A 23651-nucleotide genomic window follows, 5' to 3' on the forward strand; every position below is an offset into this window, starting at 1 on the left:
ATTTCAATTTTCTATAAGTATTTATTTTACATATACTACAGTTTTTCATAAAGACCACTTTTATTGACATTTGTAAAGGAAACAAGATGCACAGGGTTTTTGGCTTTTTAAACATTTGACGTACGTTTATTAAAAAAAACTGGATACCAAAACCCGGTTTATGAACGAATGGATTTATCTTTTGATTGAATCCAAACTAAAAAGATATAACTGTCAAAATGCAAAGTTGATTTTCTCTCTTCACCGTTTCAAGCTGGTTTGCATGCAGTGTTATAATTTAGGAGAGTAACCGAATAAAAAAACAAAATGCTACTTTTTCAGTCAAACAAATTGCACCTTTTCTCTTTTGGATTCAGGACATATTGCACGCGTCAGAAAAACAACAGAAAAACTCCAGATGAACGTCGCACAGTGATCGAGACGCTCTGGTTTGATCACAGTAATAAACCCAGAACTGATGACCTAGCGTTACTCTGCTACACGAGATCCTAAAATACTTCAGATTGAGAAGTAAACTAAATGCTACGGGTCTAACTCAGAAGGCTCGTCTGCAGATTTCCACGTGATTGTCTGATCCTCACTTATGACGACGAGTTTTTGCTTTAAAAAACCCTCACTGTGTTACCAAGCAGTGTTCTTCTGTGTCGCCCCTTCGGGTTTGAATCAAGCTAGTGTAAAAGCAGGAGGAATTGCCATAATGCAGAATGATAGATACGCTGTACAGAGCATTCGGACACGACAGGGTGGTTTTTGGTGATTAGTCTAGCCAGAAACAAAACACACACATTGCAGATTTGTAACAGAAACAGGAGGAATACATTCTTTAATAGTTCCAGGTCCATGAAGCTGCAGGAGAGCGCAGTCCAGAGCAGATCTGTGTGAAGACGCACAGGAACTGAAATCTGCACGGTTCCTACGAAGCGTTCTTCAGTGGGATGTTCATGACTTTGGAAGGACGATACATTCAGATTCAGGTCCAATCCAACTCTTTGTTTCTGCAGGATCTTCAATAACACTCGTCTCTTCTGCCGTTGGAAAATAAAAACGTCTTTCAGGACACAACGGCAGCTCGCTCTCACTCTCCTCTTAATGGCTTAGAATCCAGTGCACTGCTTCTGCAAATTAATACAGTTCTTATATATATATTTATATATCTTTACATCTTCAACAGTTATTCTCCTTGAAATAACTTGAGTGGAGGACACACAACGAGCACTGATGATGAGTTTTATGTTCAGATCCAGTTTGTCAATAAAGCTTTTTTCGATTCCTTTCATCTGCTGTTGGACCAAAGGGCTTTCTGTTGCTTCAGTAACACCGTCTTCATCTCTGGAGGCTACAGATGCCGCTTACAAAAAGGTAACGACAGGTACATGAAGTAAAGCCTCTGGTGTTTGATGATAAAGCTTAAGGAGGTGAAGCTAGATGTCTCTTGTTTGATGGATCGCTGCTGCAGGCACTGAGCGCCACGGTGCGACAAATTCAATCGCCACAGAAACACCGTGGAGTTCCTCATCGGATGATTTAAAGAGTTCCTTTTTGGTAACGTTGCTGCAAAAAGGAATCGTCCGGACTTCTTTCAGCAGTGGACACGAGTCTCCGTGCTACACAGAGCTTCAGGAGCGCCGGCTGCCACAGTGGCGTTACCGTGACGATGAGCTACAGACACAGCCTGTAAAGTATCCACCCTCCCTGGAAATCATTGTTTTACAACTCCAGAGCGCAAAGTGGCTTTAGTTTTTACACTGATCAACAGAAAACAACCATTTAATAAGGATGTTATTATTAATAGTTTATTGCGTTACTATTCAGCAAGTCCTTAGTTTCTGCACCTCTGACAGAAGCAACCACGTGAAACTGCTCAGCTGCCAAATATAATACAAATAAAACGGAGGTGTAGCAGAAGTGGAGCTAGGTGGGATCGTGGGAGTGAATAAAATAAATAGAGCACCTTCTTAAAATCAACTCACTTCTTCAATTAGAGTTTTATTTTTAAATCTAACAAATGAGGGTGTGTTAAATACCTTTTTATTCGACATCTTAGTTATGATAATTTATAATATTGTAAAGAAAACCCATTTGCATATTACGTTTAGTAATGGTATTGCTTCTCTAATCGACTGCCAGAGTAAATCATAAATAAGGTCGGATGATTAAATGAAGTCATAGATTTTGTAGAGTTCCGTCTAATCCTATTTTTCTGTTAATTAGTGTAAAATATAACGATGTAAATCCAATAAATCCTTCCAGGCAGTTGATACTCTTCACGGCGCTGTGACACACACTGATCGACAGTCTGACCTCAGGTGTGTGTGTCCTGCTCGCAGCGCCTCACAGGACCAGCAGGGGTCAGGGTTTCTGTCATGTGATCATCAGGAACCCGGCTACTCGATGCATAGTTTTGACGAGATGCTGCGCCCCGCCTCAGTCTCTGGTGAAGGTCAAACGGCTGGAGGGGGGGGAGGGGTGACGTCAGAAAACAAACGGGGTTCGGACGCTCCTAAGAGACGATCTCCAGGATGTAGAAGACGAGCTCCATGACGACGGGGCCCTCGCTCAGCTGGCAGGCGCCGCTGTGGATGACGGGGATCAGAGCGCTGTCCAGGTCGCTCAGGTACTGAGGGAGGAGGGGCTGCCCGTTACTGCCCGCCAGGTAACCCACCTGTAACCGTGACAACATGTTAGACTGGATCCTCGCTACACACTACTGTCAGCAAAACATCAAGGTTCAATTGATATGGTCTCTGAAATCTTTAAGTTATTTGTATTTACACACAAAAAATACTAAATATCTACATGTCATATCTACGATTCCACAAAACACGTGCTGCTTTTGTTCCGACGTTTTATTTACGGTCCAACTAAACACTACGATGATACACAATATAATAAGAGGTTCCCCACCTGGTCTGAGTCCAGCGTGACCCTCAGGCCCAGCTTGGCCATGCCGTCCTCCTTCAGCAGCTTCAGGTGGGGACACAGCGCCACGCAGAACGCCCTCGCCACGTTCTCCGTCAGCCGGCTGTGATCCGCCGGGTCGCTCAGACCGCTGGGCTGGTCCTCGCTCTGGAGGAAGAACACCTGAGAGGCAGGACACATCAAATCAAAGGCCGTGTTTCTGTTTCTGACACTAACCGCTCCAATAGTTATGACGCATACACGTTACATAGGTACACTGCACATCCTATAGTGTATATATAGCACATTACACGCTTTAGGACAGTGGTTCCCAACCTGGGGGGCTCACACACTCGCTGCAGCGCCGTGCACACGGAGATCCGCCGGCGGAGAACAGAGCGTTCAAAAGTGACGATCTACAGAGCTCGATGCGGTCGAGCACTCTGTCCACCAGCTGGCCGAAAGGCATCACGTTCATACGGAGAAATGCACCGTTTTCAACTTCCTTAACTCGGAGTTCTGTTGCCCCAATTACGTGTAAGGTGGAAGAAGTACTCAGATCAAGTACTTAAGTAAAAGTAGTATACTGCAGGGTAGCTTGTGAATTTACTCCAGGTGGAACTAAAGTCTGATTTAAGAGTTGATTATATTTCACATCATTCATCCACATCTGTGAAGCAACTAAAGGGATTATGTAGTGGAGTAAAAGTACACCAAAACTCTGGACTGTAGAGGAGCAGAACTCAAGATCTTTGACCACCCATATCAGTTCACTCAGGCAGGATATATTTTTGTTGATGAGGACAAACTAGTGGGAGAAGAATTGTCCTTCAGGATACAGATCAGGTGAACCAGTGAAATGAGCCTCAGTGTGTTACTACCTCTGTCCAGCGGATGACTTTTCCGTTGGCCTTGAACTCGGAGCCGTGGAAGATCTTGACGCTGGTGATGGACTCCATGGACTTCCCATCGATCGGACTGATGACACTGAACGACCAAGACACAGAAAACAACAGCGTTTAATAAAACGGAGGAATCAGGAACAGATATTACAGCGGAAGGCTCGTGGGGAGATCACTGGCCTAAGACTGTGGATGAGGTTGGCCAGAAACAAAACATTAAAGCATATAATGGGTATGCGTAACCCTCACAACCAAAAATATCTTCCTCAAAATCATAAAACCACCATTTTAATTTTGGTTACACCATTCAGACTGGCAGTGGTTACAGACCCTAACAAAACAAAACTCGGTACGGTATACCGTAGCCGCCAGTAACCGGTATTTCGGTAACACCGGGTTCCGGTATGCACCCCTAGCTGAAACCACTCACATTTCAATTTGCAGATTTGATCATGACTGCCTGTAAAATTGATTGCTTTGGTCTGTATCTCAAAGCCTCGTCAAACCTCATCATTCCACCCGGCAACCCTTTCCTCCAGAAGGATTCCCGAGCATGCAGAATACGCTGTGATAGCAAAGTAGTAAAGCGGCGCTTGGGAAGCCATCAGCTCAATTATCCGTGAGATAAGCGCGTCTCTTCCGCCCTCCCTCTCCCCGTCTGTTCACTTTGCTCCCCCCCCCCCCATCTCCCCCATCTCACCCCTTGTTGAAGTTGTGGTCGTCCTCTGTCCACTGGATGTGGACGAGCTCCTGGTTCTCCTCCTGGTCTGCTTTCCCACAGGTGATGCTGAAGTCCTTCATGTCCCTCAGGGCTTGCCGTAGAGAGTCCATGGTCTCCGCTGTGATCTGGATCATTACACCGTCTGAGAGAAAAAAGAGCCATTATCAAGATTAAACAAAGAGTCTAATTATCGGCAAGTCCATTACTCCACCATTTCCATTAAAAGAGGAAACGCTGCTGATTTAACGCATGAGGATCAGATAAGTTCACGATGAGGGTGACGATGCAGCTGGACAGAGGAGGTCATTGATTGGACACCACTCAACCTCTCCATGATTTGACCAGTTTGTAAAATGATTTGTATGAGACCCAGAAGCGTTATGAGGTACAATAACAAATCGCTGGAAAGCACAACATTCAGTGGATTTACTGCTTTCTCTGTTTGATATTTCTCTTAGTTGATGTGTTTTGACTTTGTGGACTGTAACCTTAGACTTCAGAACATTGTGATCGGCATTTTAAAATATTTGCAGACTAAATAAAAAAATGAACAGTGGAATAATAGGTCCGATGAAGATAGCAGTGGGAAAAATGGTGACAACAGCCTTGTGTATCATGATATACATATTAAATACAGTATCATGATATAGTACATTTAATGAAAATATATTGAGAGGCTGTTTACAGATCAAGCAACCAGAGGCCTATACTACGAAGCCGGATTTTCGCTTAGCGAGCTAACTTCAGGGGGAAATCTGGGTTTCCGGTCCTACGACGCTGGTTCTCTTCTTAGCGGGCTAGATCGCCATGGTAACTTATGCTGAACGGCTAGCCTGGGGGGTATACTACGAAGCAGGATTTTCGTTTAGCAAGATAACTTCTGGGATTTCCGGTCCTACGAAGCTGGTTCACTTTTTAGCGGGCTAGATCTCCATGGTGATTTATCCTGGAACCTAGTCTGTGCTCCGAAGCAGGATAGGTTCCAGGATAAGAGATCAACTCAGCGATAGCACCGCCTGCTGACCAATCAGAGCTCAGTGTGCGGAGGAAATACAGTTTAAACTGCCGTTGCAGGAAAGACGGCCGGCCAAAATCACCGACTGTGTGAACGTGAAAATGAATAGAACATCACCTCCATCTTCAGAGCAATCTGACTATTATACTATTAGGCTATGTTAAGAAAGCTTAATTAAATATCGGCCACAACATAAGTAACCGGATCAGAGTACATTAAGTACAGTCCGCGGCATATCACTTCATAATGTATCATATATCTCCTGATCTGAGTCAGCTGAGCCGTATCTGGCCGTGCAACACTCACAGTGTCACATACTGTATGCAGAAGTATTATTTTAAGCAACACATAAGTTGACGAAACACTCGAGTCAAATGTAATTGAAGTCAGATCGTGTTTTAGACGGGGCAGTGATATCATAAACCTGTTAATGTACGCATTCAAACACGTGTTCTGTTCCCAGCTGTATTCACCTTGCAGGTGCAGCTCTGTGGCTCTGATCCTGGATAAAGTGTTTAAGTCATGGATGTTTAAAGTTTAACTTCTTCATTTGTCTAATATTATAGTTCACTTTTCATTCAGGAAGTATGACGCTGCGCTGTCAGTACGCTTCTCCATGTTTGTAATTGTTCAAATGTTGCTAGCCCCGCCCCTTTCACGTGAACGCGCTCTCAGCCCGACAGAGAAACCCTGGCTCGAGTTACCGAGTTGACAACCAGCAACGTAGGACCGCTTAGCGAGAGCGCGTTTGTTTTGGGTTAGGTAAGCCGGGTAACTCAAACAGATCCAGGGTCTGTTGAACTCGATTCGTAGTACAGGCCTCAGATGTGGATGTCTATTTCAGGTAATAAAATACATTGCAAATTAAAGATACTTCAGCACAACATTAACCCAACAATCACATTCAAATAAAATATTACCAGGAAGCATTTTCTCATTAGTTTGTTTTTACATTCCCCCCACAGTCTAATTCATGTTATAAACAGTATCGACACTTTCCCAGTTGGTCAGTTTAAACCATTACATTTTGAACAATTTGTGCCCAAATATTCTTTGTGTAGCGAGAGCTTTGCGAGGTAGCTTCAAACATGTCTCAGCTACTATTTCAGCCTCTTTACAGCCAACATGTATTCTGTTCATCTTCTCACCTTCAACAATGCTGGTTTTGGCTAGGAAGCCAGACGAGGCTTTCAAAGCACCGCTGAACACAAAGAAGCAGGCTCCAGTAACTGTAGAACACAATAATCACAACTTCAGTTGAACGACACAAATCAACAATAGATGGAGGTTGAATTATATTTCAGGGGAACAGCCAGGACAAAGAGGAACGTCAGACCGTCAGGAGGAGGATCTTCAGAGCTCCAGATAGTAAAGATCCGACGGAGACAGCTGAAAGGAAAGGTAATGGATGTGTTTGCGTGTCGGCACCTTTGCGGGGCTGGTGATGGATGCTGATGGCCTGCGTCTGGTAGTTCCCGTCATCGTTCTGGACACACACCAGGTGAGAGTCGGCCCGGTCGTTGAAACACGCCCCCATGGCCAGCACGTGCTCGTTGGACTTATTCATGGCTTTCATCAGCTGCAAGGACAAATACAACCCGTGTGATTAATCTGCCCTCTGTTGGGTTTCAGTAAGCGCACCCAGGGGCCGCCTGGATACGCCGAATTGCAGAGGGACTGTGGGTAGGCCCTGGAGTGGAATGCGTTAAGATGACAGACTGTGTGGAGAAGACGTTGACGGGGGTGGGTATCAACAGTAGAAAGATCCACACGCTAATTCTGCTAAAACCCCTCCCTCTCTCTGAAGACGCCCATCGCCAATCAGAAATAAAAGTGAGATTCTGGAGGGCTTTAACCACTTGCTGCGCCGATCGCTCGTCTGCAAGCTGTTGAGAAACGCTCCCCACTTCACATTACTGCGTTGCCATCTGCTGGAGAACCCGCAGCCAGACGCTACGCCCAGCTCTTCACCACGGTTCCGTTTCTCTGCTTCTTATTCCGGTCGGACGTCCATTCACACCCTCGAGGGAGCGCTATAACTCGCCCACGCATACGGATCAGCTGCAGGGCCCCGGAGAGTTTGTCACACATCACCTACACAGACTGAACGTGTGTGTGTGTGTGTGTGTGTGTGTGTGTGTGTGTGTGTGTGTGTGTGTGTGTGTGTGTGTGTGTGTGTGTGTGTGTGTGTGTGTGTGTGTGTGTGTGTGTGTGTGTGTGTGTGTGTGTGTGTGAGATATTCATGAGCTTAAAGGGAGCCTCCTCCACTGATGTCATTAGTCTGGTGGAGGGTTTCATTTCGTTAGACAGATGATTTATTATTACGGAGGAAAAGCTTAATCGTGCAACATGAGACATCTCTGCCTTCTCTCCTGTTCTAGAATCTGCTTTAATGCCAAACACGTTTGAATAGAAAGGTTTTGTAGATTTAGGGAGCTTCCAAGAAAACAAGTTTGGCTGGTATGAAAGCCAATGAAGATACGAATAACAAAGGGAGAGAGAACTGGACCCTGATAGTAGACGTTGACAAATACCTCCGGCCTCCTAGCTAGTAGTAGTAGTAGTAGTAGTATTATTATTATTATTATTATTATTAGTAGTAGTAGTAGTAGTAGTAGTATTATTGGTAGTAGTAGTAGTATTATTATTGGTAGTAGTAGTAGTAGTAGTATTATTGGTAGTAGTGTAGTAGTATTATTAGTAGTAGTAGTAGTATTATTGGTAGTAGTGTAGTAGTAGAAGTATTATTATTAGTAGTAGTAGTAGTAGAAGTAGTATTATTAGTAGTAGTAGTATTATTATTATTATTATTAGTAGTAGTAGTAGTATTATTGGTAGTAGTGTAGTAGTAGTAGTAGTAGTAGTAGTAGTAGTAGTAGTAGTAGTAGTAGTAGTAGTAGTAGTAGTAGTAAGGCAAGTTTATGTATATAGCACCTTTCAACACAAGGCAATTCAAGGTGCTTTACAAAAATGAAAGACATTCAGACAAAGGCATTTAAAAACAGTCATTAAAAATGATAATAAAAGAAACATTAAAAGAAAAAATACATGAATAAAAAATACATGGATAAAAGTTACAGTGCAGTTTAAGATATGAATAGTTCAATTAAAAGCAGCGACAAAAAGATAAGTCTTCAGCCTGGATTTAAAAGTAGTCAGAGTTGCAGCGGACCTGCAGGTTTCTGGTTTGTTCCAGATATTTGGAGCATAATAACTGAACGCTGCTTCTCCATGTTTAGTTCTGACTCTGGGGACAGAGAGCTGACCAGTCCCTGAAGACCTGAGGGATCTGGAGGCTTCTAGTAGTAGTAGTAGTAGTAGTAGTAGTAGTAGTAGTAGTAGTAGAAGTAATAGCTTCTCCTGCATACCTTTAATATTTGCACCATATTTATACATCGAGCCATCTATTCTTTGCTGCACGCATTGTTGATGTTTACAACAGTCATTCTGCTGTGATGTTGACCACTTAAAGAAAACATTTTAGCCTTCTGAATTGTTATGCCTTTATTAAATGTGACAATTTCTCTTTGGTATCAAAAATGGTATTGAATAAGGATGTTTTTTAAAGTATATTGAAGTTGAATATTCTAGATGTGACGACACTATCTGCACTTCATTTTTCAAAACACAAGGTTGAGTAGATATCTGGAGTAATAATGCTAACTATGGTTTCTAGCTTTTAGGCTATTTCTTTCTTTCTCTGTTATACTTTGTATTTAGTTTAATATATGTTGCTTTTGGACTGGACACAATGAGCTATGTGTAATGTTCACTGAGCGTTCACATCATTTGTTGTGATGTTGGAGTGTCTCTCAGCTGCAGGGCACTCACCTCATTGTAACGGTTACTGGGGACCTTAATGCTCGTCTTCCTCACCTCCATGTCCACAACCAGACCTTTCACCACCGGCAGCGTGTACTGGTAGTTACGGAAGTCCTTCGACAGGGATGAAGAGGAAAGGAATACTGTATTATTAAAATGATTTATCTGCATGAGAGTCAAATACGTAAAGCGACTGCGGTTGCGGTCGAATAATCCAAAGATCAGCTCCTAACGTCTAACCCTATCTCCTATTCCTTGACCTCTGAGTGAAACGTCACGGGGTTAGGGGATAGTGGACAGGAGAATTCAAAAGGACTTAAGAGAAGAGACTGCACTTTCACTATCCGACATGTATATGATGCGCCAGCGGACGTCATTTTGTGCGTCTGCTGCTGTGGGGTAACTATGGAAACTACAGTTTTCTATACAGCAGACTACAACATGGATGTTCAATAAGAACGAGGGACTCATCTAGAGACTCTGCACCGTGCTCTGATGCTGCTGCTTTGCTTTATGAACGTGGACAACAGAGAAACATATTCTTCAGGACCAAAGTTGGAATTTAAATAAAAAAGGAAAGTGAAATTTATGCTCGTCACCCTCTCCCTCCGGTCCACATTAATACTAATGATCCCAATACGTATGATTGTATGAACTAAAGATCTTAAAATCAATACAGATGTATTTATTATAAACATTAGTCCTTAACATCTATCACTGTGTATATCACCATTCAAGCATCTTTTAAAAGTTGAACAAACTCCACACAGCTCAGTGAAGACTGAAATGTTGACTTTATTTGATCATTTCAGTGAAAACTAACGTTCATATTTCTCTTTTTGATTTTAATACTGATGAACGTTCAAAACAAAGCACTTTGGCAACTTACCACCTACGTTTTAAAATGCTTAATAAGCACCGTAACTTTCATGATATCATTTCTCGGTCATAATCGGTTGTTTCCGTGAACGGCCGACTGTTGAGTGACGGCAAATGCTGCGGCTGCAATGCATTGTGGGGCAGAATTTTCTCAGTGGTTCCTAAGCTAAAGGAGGTTATAAAGGAGGTTTGAAACGTCCTTTCTATCATCTAGAGAATTGGAACGGCACTTATCATGGCTGCCACTGAGGGACTTCCGGGTCATTTCACTCCGTTAGAAGGTTCCCAAGCTAAATGGACTATTCGACTGCAGCCTTGGTAACGTGTCATCTCTGTCTGACTTCAGAGTGCACTACAGTTTGGAAAATGTATTCCAGGCAAATGTTATTCCTCAACAACATAAAGCAGAACTCTTCACCCTTGGAAATAAATAATAATACAGGAAGAGAAAAACAAAAGGCACTCACTGCGAGCAGATTCATGATAGTGTGACCGGTCTCTCCGAAGAGCGGCTTTCTGAAGCGCACACTGAACAGCGGACAGGGGTAGACTGCAAAACAAAGTGTTAGTCGTTTATAAATCCACGATGGAAAGTTATTACTACCAACATGTTATCTTAGAATACATATTTCAACAATGTGTGGCATTACATATGGTCTTAGAAAACATTAAAATGATTTGAAATGTACGTTGCTGCTGTTAAAACATTTCTTATTGATTGTTTGTATTATTTTTATTTATTTATTTTCCTACTCTCGGTTCCACTGCTATTTTTGCTTTGCAAGCGTTTCCAGTTTTCCCAAGTCGCGTTTCCTGTGTTTTTTCCTCTTCACTAATTAATGCAAACGAGCTGAAGAGACACACATCAAAAAGAGAGCACCCCCTGCCGTTAAGAGGAACACTCCTAATCCACAACTGATAACTAAGGGTATTTTTCACCAGCAACCAAAGCTTCTTATGCGACTATTTTTAGCTTGATCTCAGCAAACGGCTGGAAAAAAGCAAACTCTCATTAGCAATAAAAAACAGATCTGCAGTTCGGCGGAGATCTGTACGATGGCGTGCTGCACAAACTGCTGGACACTACAGGTCAGAGGTGATGACAGAGAGCTACATCGTGTGTTCGGCAGATTCCTTTTAGGCGATGAGGGTATTTAGTGTTGAAGGGCCTGGACTGTATGTGGCTGTGTTAATGTATTCCATCCAGGCTGGAAGCAGGCGAGGCTTAGCGGAGGCAGGCAGCTCGGCTGAGAGAGAGGGGATTTGGGGGAGAGGAGGCTCTCCGATAAACCCCCTCACAAGACGTCCGGGTTCATGCGAGAAGCCGTGAGAAACGCAGGCGAGTTTGATGTATAAAGGCGTCTTCTGACAACTGACACACTAAGCTATTTGGATTAAACTAGATCTGAATATTTACCAAAAGAAACCATCAAACCAACCAGAAGAGGACACTGACACTCTAAGCTCTCCCTTTCTCCAAATGGTGACATTTGGTTCGAATGACAGAAACATATACATTTTGTTAAAGGAAAATCCTGCCCCTAATGTGTAGATATCTTATAAATGTATTTAAATAAAGCAATACATTTCTTAGAGTGTGCTAAAATTAAAACAGAAAGCAGAGTTTGAAGCTGCAAAATCAGCTGCAAAATCTTTCTTCCCTGCATCCAGCGCAGAGAGAGAAGTAAAACTACAAGCAGGAACTACAAACTATTCCAGCGTGTTTGTAGTTCTGGTAGCCAGGTGCCTTGCTCTAGATGTCACCCACAATGTCCTTGATCTCTTCGCTTGTAATGCAAACTAGCTACTTTTCTAACAGCGAAAAAATAGCAAAATGCATTATTTAAAATATGAAAATCTACACTTCCACATTTACTGGAAAACAATAATCTGCTTATGGAGATCATGTGTTACAACTTATGAATGAAAGCTTCATAACAAATATAGTATTATATTAATTATTATTAATACTACGTTTCCAAGAACAAGAATGAACTTTTGAAATTGTATTTGTGCGTGTGTATAGAGATTTTTTTGCATTTTCTCCACAGACAATAAAACTAAATGTGAATAAAACTGTGTGTAAACACTTTAAAATAACATTAAATTGTATTAAGTCCCTTTTCACTATTGCTACCGTCTACAGTGAGAACCCCATTAGCCCTTACTCACAGCGGTACTCTGCGCCCAGCCGCAACATGAGGCGGATGGGGAAGACTTTGGCCCAGGGCGTCTCCCACTTCTGGATGAGGAGGCCGAAGAGATAGGGCGGGTTGGGCAGCAGCAGGTCCTGCAGCGACTGGAAGGAGGGGCTGATGTACAGGAAGCCCCCGTGCTCCTTACTGCCCAGGAAGCTCTGTGTGAAGAACGAGTGACTCAGGTGGCTCAGCACGTTGCCTTTAGGAGGAGAGGAGAGGAGGGAAGGGAAGGAGAGGAGAGAGGTTAGTGGCATAGGAGATGTGGGGATAAAGAGGGGTTGATGAAACGGCATGGTGGTGGGGGAGAAAATGGCAGTAATATTACACTTTGATTCGGAAAGGGGCGGGGTGAATGCAGACCAACATGTGGAAAGTGTGTTGGGCACTGTAATGTTGCAGTATGTTTGAGAAAGGAATGTTTGGAGTTGAGTTCTACAGCAATGAATATAAAGATATGTTTGCCCTAGAGTCTCATATTACCCACAAAGGGTTCATGTTACTAATTATATGCGAGAGGGATTGCTGGCTTTACATGCCATAAACTGCAAAAACGGCATGACAAGGCTCAGGGGCCGGGACTTGCTAAAGCCAGCAGTTCTTCCCAGTCCTGACTGACGGCGAGTTAATCAGGAACGACACACACAGTATGGCTCTTTTCCAGCAGCCTGAAACTGCTCCAGTGAGAATATTAAAAAGGAAACAGCCTGAGGGGAGCCGATATTAGCCGATCGCGCTCTGCAGCATACGGGGGTAACAACACAAGGCAAGCGTTGGTGAGGTGTCACACCCCGAGGGAGGAGACCTGACAGCAGGGTGATAATGTTTAGAACATTTTTCATGAAATAGTAGTAGTAGTAGTAGTGGTATTAGTAGTGGAAGTAGTAGTAGTAGAAGTAGAAGTAGAAGAAGTAGTAGTAGTAGTAGTAGTAGAAGTAGTAGTAGTGGAAGTAGTAGTAGTAGTAGTAGTAGTGGAAGTGGAAGTAGAAGTAGTAGTGGAAGTAGAAGTAGAAGTAGAAGTAGTAGTGGACGTCGTGGACCGTCGTGGCCGTCGTCGTCGTCGTCGTCGTCGTCGTCGTCGTCGTCCGTCGTCGTCGTCGTCGTCGTCGTCGTAGTCGTCAGTCGTCGTAGTGGCCGTCGTCGTCGTGGTCTTCGTCGTGGCCGTCGTCGTCGTCGCCGTCGCCGTCGCCGCCGTCGTCGTCGTCGCCGTCGTCGTCGTGGCCGTCGTCGTCGTCGTCGTCGTCGTACGTGGCCGTCGCCGTCGCCGTCGTCGTGGCCGTCGTGGCCGTCGTCGTCGTGGTCGTCGTCGTCGTCGTCGTCGTCGTCGTCGTCGTCGTCGTCGTCGTCGTCGTCGTCGTCGTCGTCGTCGTCGTCAGTCGTCGTCGTCGTCGTCGTCGTCGTCGTCGTCGTCGTGGCCGTCGTCGTCGTCGTCGCCGTGGCCGTGGCCGTGCCGTGGCCGTGGCCGTGGCCGTGGCCGTGGCCGTCGCCGTCCGCCGTCGTCGTCGTCGTGGTCGTCGTGGTCAGTGGTCGCTCGTCGTCAGTCGTCGTCGTGGCCGTAGTCGTCCGTCGTCCTCGTCGTCCGTCGTCGTCGTGGCCGTCGTCGTCGTCGTCGTCAGTCGTCGCGTCGTCGTCGTCGTCGTCGTCGTCGTCGTCGTGGCCCGTGGCCGTCGCCGTCGTACGTCGTCGTGGCCGTCGTCGTCGTGGCCGTCGTCGTCGTCGTGGCCGTCGTCTCGTGGCCGTCTCGTCGTCGTCGTCGTCGTCCGTCGTCGTGGCCGTCGTCGTCGTACGTCGTGGCCGTCGTCGTCGTGGCCGTCGTCCGTCGTCGTGGCCGTCGTCGTCGTGGCCGTCGTCGTCGTCGTCGTCGTCGTCCGTCGTCGTGGCCGTAGGCCGTCGCCGTCGTGGCCGTCGTCTCGTCTGTCGTGGCCGTCGTCGTCGTCGTCGTCGTCGTCGTCGTCGTCGTCGTCGCTCGTCGCCGTCGCCGTAGGCCGTGGCCGTCGCCGTCGTCGTGGCCGTCGCCGCCGATCGCCGTGCGCCGTCGCCGTCCGTCGTCGTCGTCGTCGTCGTCGTCGTCGTCGTGGCCGTCGTCGTCGTCGTCGTCGTCGTCGTCGTCGTCGTCGTCGTCGTCGTCGTCGTCGTCGTCGTCGTGGCCGTCGTCGTCGTCGTGGCCGTCGTCGTCGTGGCCGTCGTCGTCGTGGCCGTCGTCGTCGTGGCCGTCTCGTCGTGGCCGTCGTCGTCGTCTATCGTCGTCGTCGTCGTCGTCGTCGCCGTCGCCGTCGTCGTCGTCGTCGTCGTGGCCGTGGCCGTCGCCGTCGTCGTCGTGGCCGTCGTCGTCGTCGTCGTCGTCGTCGTCGTCGTCGTCGTCGTCGTCGTCGTCGTCGTCGTCGTCGTCGTGGCCGTGGCCGTCGTCGTCGTCGTCGTCGTCGTCGTCGTCGTCGTGGCCGTGGCCGTCGTCGTCGTCGTCGTCGTCGTCGTCGTCGTCGTCTCGTCGTCGTCGTCGTCGTCGTCGTCGTCGTCGTCGTGTATGTCGTCGTCGTGGCTGTCGTCGTCGTCGTGGTCGTGGTCGTCGTCGTCGTCGTCGTCGTCGTCGTGGCCGTCGTCGTCGTGGCCGTCGTCGTCGTCGTCGCCGTCGTCGTCGTGGCCGTCGTCGTCGTGGCCGTCGTCGTCGTGGCCGTCGTCGTCGTGGCCGTCGTCGTCGTCCTCGTCGTCGTCGTCGCCGTCGTCGTCGTGGCCGTCGTCTTCGTCGTCGTCGTCGTCGTGGTCGTCGTGGCCGTCGTCGTCGTGGCCGTCGTCGTCGTGGCCGTCGTCGTCGTCGTCGTCGTCGTCGTCGTCGTCGTGGCCGTCGTCGTCGTCGTCGTCGTCGTCGTCGTCGTGGCCGTCGTCGTCGTGGCCGTCGTCGTCGTGGCCGTCGTCGTCGTGGCCGTCGTCGTCGTGGCCGTCGTCGTGGCCGTCGTCGTCGCCGTCGCCGTCGTCGTCGTCGTCGTCGTGGCCGTCGTCGTGGCCGTCGCCGTCGCCGTCGCCGTCGCCGTCGCCGTCGTCGTCGTCGTCGCCGTCGTCGTCGTCGTGGCCGTGGCCGTCGTGGCCGTCGTCGTCGTGGCCGTCGTCGTCGTCGTCGTCGTGGCCGTCGTCGTCGTCGTCGTCGTCGTCGTCGTCGTCGTCGTCGTCGTCGTCGTCGTCGTCGTATCGTCGTCGTCGTCGTCGTCGTCGTCGTTAGTAGTAGTGGAAGTAGTGGAAGTAGTAGTAGTAGTAGTAGTAGTAGTAGTAGGGGAAACTTGTGTGTAGCAGCAATGCAGTGGGAGTAACCGACTCAGGAAAGAGACACGGGTAGAGCAGGAGCTTTGATGTCAAACACTGATGGTTTGTTTGGAGCTTCGGCCGGAGGATTCACATCACAAGTCACAGCAGCCACGATCTGACTGCACGGGAGAGTTGCCACGTCAATTCTGAAGAACTCTACCCCAGACCCGTGTGTTGAGCTAGTTCTGAGAGCATCATCAACATGCTGCATAACAAGATAAAATCATAACACCTCTATCAGCTGACGCCAACAGGCAGGAACATAGAACCATAACACCTCTATCAGCTGACGCCAACAGGCAGGAACATAGAACCATAACACCTCTATCAGCTGACGCCAACAGGCAGGAACATAGAACCATAACACCTCTATCAGCTGACGCCAACAGGCAGGAACATAGAACCATAACACCTCTATCAGCTGACGCCAACAGGCAGGAACAGGGAGACAGAACACTGAGACTAGCAGCCAAGGTTACAGGTGCGTGTGCTCAGTCAGGACAGTTTGAACTGATAAACTGGGTCAGAGTTATGGGCCTTGGAAAATATTCCCCAACAGTAGTAGTAGAAGTAGTAGAAGTAGAAGTAGTAGTAGTAGTAGTAGTAGTAGTAGTAGTAGTAGTTGTAGTAGAAGTCGAAATAGGCAGAGACGCAGTTCAGCAGCGGTGAACAGTAACCTGATTTCCAGATAGAGGACAACTAGGAACACCGGTTGTCTCTATGGAACAAAACATGGAGCTGGGACATTTCTCCACCTTACATTACTTTAAGGTTAGCTCTTTTTAACACAACAGCACCTGACAGACGGGCCCACGGTGCAGGTGGACTAGTTTTACAGTGTGCCTCCTGGTGGAGCGGTTACTTGTGTTCTCACCACTGAGGGCCTCCTGGTAGAGCTGCACAAAGTGTGTGAAGATATCTTTGGGGATAGTCTTCTCGTCAGGGAGACACTGGAGCAGAATGACCACCTCTGCCTGGCCGACGGCGTGCATGCCCTTCGTCGTCACGTACCAGCACTTCCTGTTTACATCTGTGGGGGGGGAAGAACAGAAAAAGAGTCAGTAACTATTTCCTGCATGTGACAGTTACATCAGAGCCATACACTTTTCTTATGGTTCTTTCAGATAGTTAAAACATGATTGTTTCGCATCTGAATAAACTTTTTAAAAAGTAAAGTTCCTTAGAATCATCTCAATATAGCACAATCCTGTAATGATTCCCAAACAAGTCTGAACTAATTGTAGTCAGATTTACATAAAGGCAACACCAGCACAAGATTAAAAATACACAGACAGAAATTAAACGTGTGTCTTGTTTCTTGCTTTTTTAGTAAACATAGGATTGCTTTAATGATAACAGTTCGAGCTACATGTGAATTAGGAGTATTTATGTTTTTAAACCATTTAACTTTGAGAAACTGTAATGTCCCATCTGTCTGTCAAGGTGGATTTTTTTCTGCCCCTTTGAAATGCCTAAAAAGCTAAGATCTTAAATGTTCATACCTGCTAAGTGCTCAAATGAACATCCAGCAAAGCACTTTAAATACAGCATGAGAGCTAATGGGTAATAAAATCACAACTTAACGCATTTGAAGTCTATGCTTTGAAGTCTATGCTTTGAAGTCTATGCTTGCTCATTGTTGCAGATTATACAATAGGCAGCACACTCAGAAACTGTATTAAGGAATTAACTGGTTAATCCATGCTTGAAAATGGGTACAACAAAAGACAAATCATAATTTTGGCTTCTCTGCAATTCACAGACAAAAGCCTAGTTAAAGCACAATTAAAAATGTATGCAGTACAAATATTAACTTCTCCTTTTTCGTAGATCTACAGTACACTAAACCAATTATTTACAAGCAGAACCTTGCACTACTCCTCCAGAGGTTTCTAGTGTGAATACTATTCAAACAGTGGTAGAGGAACGTCTGGGTAACTCACAGTTGACTAGCTTGACCATGGCGAGCAGGTTCGCGTTGAGCACGAAGACCAGGGGGTCGGGGCCTCCCTCCTCCAGCTGCTGCATGAGGACGATCTCTGAAGGCCTCTCCTCCACTGCATAGTCTGCAGAAGATGTGGAGGAAAAGAAGGAGAGAAGGGTGGAGGGAGGAAAAGAAGGAGAGAAGGGTGGAGGGAGGAGTCGAGGCAAAGTTAGATAAATGGACGGGAAGGAGCGAGGGCGGGACATGTCGGAGTGAGGATGATAAAGGAGTCGCATGTGAGGTAAGTGAAGGAAATGATAACAGATAGATTCCCTCCCAGTTATTTAGGACATCATCACTGCGTTCCCATGACGAATCCCTCTCCTCCCCCCCGCCCCGCTGACAATGAGTGGTCGCAACATGAGCCGTGAAACGGAGCACATGTAAAACACACTGAACAAGCACAGACACAGCAGCAGCAGCAGCAGCAGCCATGAGGAGGCAGCAGAATGGTGAGGATGAGGGCAAGCACCTGTGACGTGGCCTCCCGTACCTCCTTTGACTCCGGTGGAGATGAGGATGGGAGGGAGCCCGTCCTCCGGGATCAGGCTGAACGAGCTGCCCACGGGGCTGCCCACCGGGGCCACAGGGGTGTGAGAGGCCTGTGGGGCGAGGGGGGAGTGTGAGCTATAACATACATTGATATGCATTATCAGGGTATCTGCAGGAATCCTGAAGTCAGATGTAAAACCTTTTAAGACCTTTTTTTAAGACCCTTTCCACACATTTTAAGACCTCATCACCACTTCAAGTTCTAACCGGTTACCTTGGCGACACACTTTACCTCACATTTACTAGTATATACAGTATTGATTGTCCTTCCTCCTTATCTTCCAACCATTTGGACGCAGACTTGCATTTCCCCATAACGATGTTGTTAAACGGACCTTCGCGCGCTATCAAGCAGTGAGCGCGCGATGTCCTGTTCAGACGACGTCACATCCAATGGGATGCCATAAATAAAGTACACAGAATCACACGACACACCTACGCCATGATTACATTCAGGCAGACTGTAGAACACAACCTCTTTGGACAATTTATATACTTATTGAAAACAAGCTACAAAATGTAATACCTTGGAAAATGCCGTTTAATACTTTTTAATAGCCTTCATTTTCGCTAAATTGATTTATCAACTTTAAATACTTTTTAAAACCCCGCGGACACCCTGATTATCCAAAAGGGTTTGGATTAGGATTATAGATGCATCTGTGTGCTCTTATGTCCAAACAACTAATGAATTCAGTTTTGTTTTATTTGTAATACTTTTGTACAAAAAAGGTATGGATTATGGATTATGGCGACAGAAAGGGTTAATTTTCCTCCAAAAAAATCCAAGATTACATTTGTGAATTTCTCAGAAATAAACTTGGGAGAATTCCTTCTTCCTGTAAATCAGGCTACTTTGCCTTTGAAAGCACATTTGCATTTTGCCAGTATGAATTATGGTTGGATTTTAAGTCCTTTCTGTTTATAGCTCTTCTGGCCAAAACGCAATTACAAAAATTAATTAAAAAAAATGATAATATGGTGGATTGTAGAAGAGGGTAATATTTAAAAAGAGACTAAGGTTAAAGCTTGCATTTCCGAGAAAATTTACTTACTTCTTATTCCTGTCAGACTACCTTGCTTTTGAGTAAATTCAAATCTTTTCATTACGGAATTTATGTCAGTTTGACTTAAAGGTGGGGTAGGTACGTTTGAGAAACCGGCTCGAGATACACTTTTTGTTATCTTCCATGGAATGCTCTTAACATCCCGATAGCAATGAATATCTGAAATGCTTTGACAACAAATCCATAAAAAAAAATGTCATCTGTGGAAGCCGTAGCGCTGTAAAAAGCACGACCAATCATCTGAGCCGGCCCGGCTAAAGTAACTGGATGGCCTACCTGCCTGTCAGCCTTCCATCGGGGCACAAACTTATCTCGTGCCCTCATTGGTCATGTGCGCGTTCGTGTGTGTTGGAGGAGGGGCTCTGTGAGGAAGTGGCAGATTTGTTCCGGCTGTGTATTTTCAAATTCTAGCGCACTCGAGCTGGTTTCTCCAAAATTACCGACCCCACGTTTAACGGTGTCATGTGAAAGTCAGATTGTATACTCTGTCCTGTCTGCAGAGCAGGCAATCACTAACAATCATATGATCTATCAACAGAGGTCTAATTAGTGTAAAAGCAGCAGCAACAGAACCAACCAGACGGTACTTACAGCACCTACAGAGCATTGCGCGGTCAGACTCCTGCTTATGTGGCTGACCTAATTCATCCATATCCATCAGCCCACCCACTCAGGTCCCACATGCACAATTTACTGTCTGTCCCACGTACCCACCTTAAGACCCGCGGTGATCGAGCGTTCGAGGCCGTGGCTCCTAAGCTATGGAACGCTCTGCCCGCTCATCTACCGTCTGCTGACCCTGTCGACTCCTTTAAAGACATTTCTGTTTGGGCAGGCGTTTGGGTAACCGGTGTGCTAGATTTTATACTATGTATTATTTAGTTTTCATTGGGTTTTTATTATGTTTTGGTGCTTTTATGACTTCTTAACACGTGGCTTGTGTGTTCATTTAACATTGTACGATTCCTATGATGATGTTTTATTGTTTTGTCAAGCACTTTGTGACTTTGTCTGTGAAAAGCGCTTCATAAAGAAACTTTACTTACTTACTTGTTGTATTTGTTCTGAGGGAAACTTTATCTGATTAAGCAAACAAGGAATGTTTGTTGTGACCCCGCGGGTAAACCACCAAGAATCCCACTGAAAGAGTTCTTTGTTGCTTCAGACTAGCTGAAGTGAACATTACACGCTCACCTGATAGCATTAGCTGAGGGTGAATGTTTGTCGTGCTGAGCATACCTCGGAGTGTTCAGCAGTGCAGGATTTGTTTGAGTACGTTGATATGGCCATTGAGTGGGAGGGGGCCGGACTGGATGATGCAGGTTTTGGGGACTCCGATGCGTCTCCGTTAGGTAGCAGTCCATCAGCGAACCACACCCTCCTTTGCTCCCGTGTCAGGGTGCCTGAAGATGAGACAATCACCAGGTTACAGAAAACTGCATGCAAGCAAACCCTCATCATAAGTAGCATATCAAATATTTCTTTAAAATCACTGGGGACAGAATGCCACTGTGAAATGTAAACAAATTAATTGCATTTTTTATTCAATGTAAAGTTTGTACCCTCGTTGCCAGCTGGTTTCAGGACTCCCACAGGCACCATGACGGTAGGCGGGGGGGAGCTGAGGGCCCCCGAAGCCTGGGCCTGCTGCAGGGGGGGGATTGTGGAGCAGTACTCCGACGGGTTGTTGGGGTTCGGACTGTGGTTGGTTACAGCGGCCAGCGTCTCCCAAGACGGAGCTAACAGAGAGAGAAACCACCATCAGTACAGTTAGTTTTTAGACTTGATACACAGATACTTTCTTGCCCTCATGATAGTAGAACATGTAATTTTAGCAATACATCAAATCCTACATTCAGATGTCCCATGCTGTGTGGGTGACTGCTTTTTGAAAGAAAATGGAAAATCTATAAAGAGACAAATATTGGTAATTAAATTATCACTGGGCTTATTTGTCCAGACTTGGCCTGACTTGCTATGATGTCACGCACTGGGACACAATATCCTCATGATATTGAGGCGGACGCAGATTCTAGGGCCAGGCGTCCCAGCTGCTCTCCCCAATTGCAAGCCCAAGGGCATGATGGGAAATGCTTTGCGGTCACCTGATCCAAGAGCTAATTTGTGTCTGTTTTGTAGACAAATCCCTTTGCATGTAATGTTTTAGATTATAGGCTATGAAGGTTCAATCTGTGACCAAACATATGTGGTTGATAATAATAAAAGCTTGATTAGAGGGCGCTTATCAAAACAAGAAATTACAAAATGGTCAACAATGCAGACGAAAAGAACAAATGATAGACAATGCCAGATACACTCACATTTGCAACTATAACTACAAATACATTTAAATGAATCCAAAACAGTACATGTTCTGATAGTTCCAACAGGATGTAAATATGTCTGTGACTTCCTGTATATTCTTTTTAAGCTACTGTCCAACTTGACTGCAGTTTCTTATCACAACCCTTGCCGCTGCCATCTGATCCCGACCACAAACCAGGCAAAGGTCCATTTCATCCTGATTGAGCCGATTGACAGGATGTCATATTATGACAAGCACAGGTGGAACTAATTTAATTAACGAGTGCTTTCTCCCAATCAGTGGCGCAGTAAGTCATTACATCGAGCCAGCAGACTCTCCTGAATGAAACTCCTAATTAGTGTCATTCATTACACCTGTGCTTTCCTGTGTGTCAAAATGTCAGCTGTGAAAAGGGACTATTTATATAGTCTCTGTGCTCCATTACCATACTGCATACAGTTCAATGCTTCACATGTACTGGATGCAATTACAAACATGTTTTTCTTTGAATTTAACTCATTTCTGTGTACAACCAGTTATGTAGGTTAAGTTTACCACAATATGAACCTTTTGAGTATTGGGATCAAAACAAAATATCTTTTTGGACCAATATTTTAATTGTTTTTAATGGTTTCAGTCTTTTTGACGAGAGCAGCATCCTTAGTTCGATTGAAATATACAAAGCGTACATTTAAAAAGCCACATATACATTGTAAAGAATTTCACTTTCTACTTGCAAAGCGGCTTACCACTGGTCAGAGCAGAATGACAGGTGACACAGACGCGAGCCTCCTTCCTGTCCATGTACATGAGCCTGCACTTCAGGCTGCAGCACGCCGCACAGAACACCTTCAAAACACAATGGAAAAATACTATTTGAACTACATTCCTACAAAGTGATGAGCACACTCGACAAAGCACATTTTACTTATACTGTGAGGATTTTAAAAAGGTGGAGGATTGGAAATTAGTTGTGATTAAGTGTGCCGCAAATATCCCATATTATGGATATTGATTTCCTGTACCTCATTTCCTGTACTGCCAGCGCTCCAGTGAGCTACAGCGTCGCACAGGGTACTTTACATTCAATGGATTAGCACCTCATTACACTTCATTATCCAGAAACACTGGGTTCCTCACAGCTGACGGTGGGTGCACGGAGGAGCCCGCTGTGTATATTGTTTGCGGGCCCAGTGCTGGTGTCAGTGCCAGCTCCTCCCTGCTCAGGAGGCAGAGTGTGTTTGTTTACCACCACAGGAAATTAAGAAGCAGTCCGGAGATTTTCTAGTGCAGTGTCAGCGACCACACCTTCACTTTAAAGCACTGCGAGGACACCCCGCTGCTTGAGTGGGGGGCCGTAATGCTCGAAAGCTACCAGCACAATAACTCACAATCACCTCCTTACACAGAACCCAGTAAAGCTTAAGTTGTTTTTCTGCTTCTTTTTTTGTCCCGCACTTATTTTTCCTCTTTTGTTTGCAGTTGTATCTTTTATTTACGTACATTTATTTTTTACCTAAACAAAAACTGCTTCATTGTCAAACAGGTCTGATGATTCCAGGTAAGTGTGTATTATAGAAGCTAATCAAAATGAGTAGGCAACCCCTTTGCTAATTGATTTATCACTAAAATAACTGTTCAAGCAAAAACGCCATACATTATCTAATTCAAGCATTCTTAATTTTCCATCTTATGTGCAATCTACATGAAAATGCTTTGCAAGTTTAGCTTTCTTTAAACCCATCTTGAAAGGCCAACATCATTTGGCTTATCGCTCTGACTAACCCCCAGGAGAGGTGTGAACATTATGGAGAACACACATGTGGAGTAAGCAATAATAAAACACAGCATGGTAACAGTAAGCTTTTTGGCAAGAGCTCCTCAAAGTCATGCACCCGACCTTAATCTCAATACAGTGTACATCTAATGGATGCACTCTAGTAGCTCATACAGGCTACAGTAGGCTCATGAAAGCTATTTCTTACTTCATCCGATTGATTTCATGATCATTTTAAAA

The 23651-nt window shown here is 45.6% G+C and overlaps 1 protein-coding gene across 3 annotated transcripts in view; it reads right to left on the bottom strand.

Annotated features, from left to right (window-relative positions):
* Positions 1–7: 7 nt before the first annotated feature.
* Positions 8–23651, bottom strand: part of zfyve9a (zinc finger, FYVE domain containing 9a) — a 35912-nt gene continuing 12268 nt past the window's right edge. For 2 of the 3 annotated variants that reach the window (XM_034103649.1, XM_071206235.1), the window contains exons 5-19: positions 22384–22483; positions 20892–21068; positions 20569–20732; positions 18183–18312; positions 17670–17792; positions 16601–16756; positions 12410–12634; positions 10705–10787; positions 9368–9472; positions 6965–7115; positions 6685–6765; positions 4501–4663; positions 3780–3885; positions 2905–3081; positions 8–2662 (exon numbers count right to left, since the gene is read on the bottom strand). In XM_034103649.1, coding sequence (XP_033959540.1) covers positions 2501–2662; positions 2905–3081; positions 3780–3885; positions 4501–4663; positions 6685–6765; positions 6965–7115; positions 9368–9472; positions 10705–10787; positions 12410–12634; positions 16601–16756; positions 17670–17792; positions 18183–18312; positions 20569–20732; positions 20892–21068; positions 22384–22483 — 2103 coding nt within the window. In that variant the 3' untranslated portion in view covers positions 8–2500. The remainder of the gene's footprint in view (positions 2663–2904; positions 3082–3779; positions 3886–4500; positions 4664–6684; positions 6766–6964; positions 7116–9367; positions 9473–10704; positions 10788–12409; positions 12635–16600; positions 16757–17669; positions 17793–18182; positions 18313–20568; positions 20733–20891; positions 21069–22383; positions 22484–23651) is intronic. The other variant, XM_034103651.1, reaches the window with a different exon arrangement.

The sequence above is a fragment of the Pseudochaenichthys georgianus genome, chromosome 17, assembly GCF_902827115.2.
Source record: "Pseudochaenichthys georgianus chromosome 17, fPseGeo1.2, whole genome shotgun sequence".
NCBI classification, from domain to species: Eukaryota; Metazoa; Chordata; class Actinopteri; order Perciformes; family Channichthyidae; genus Pseudochaenichthys; species Pseudochaenichthys georgianus.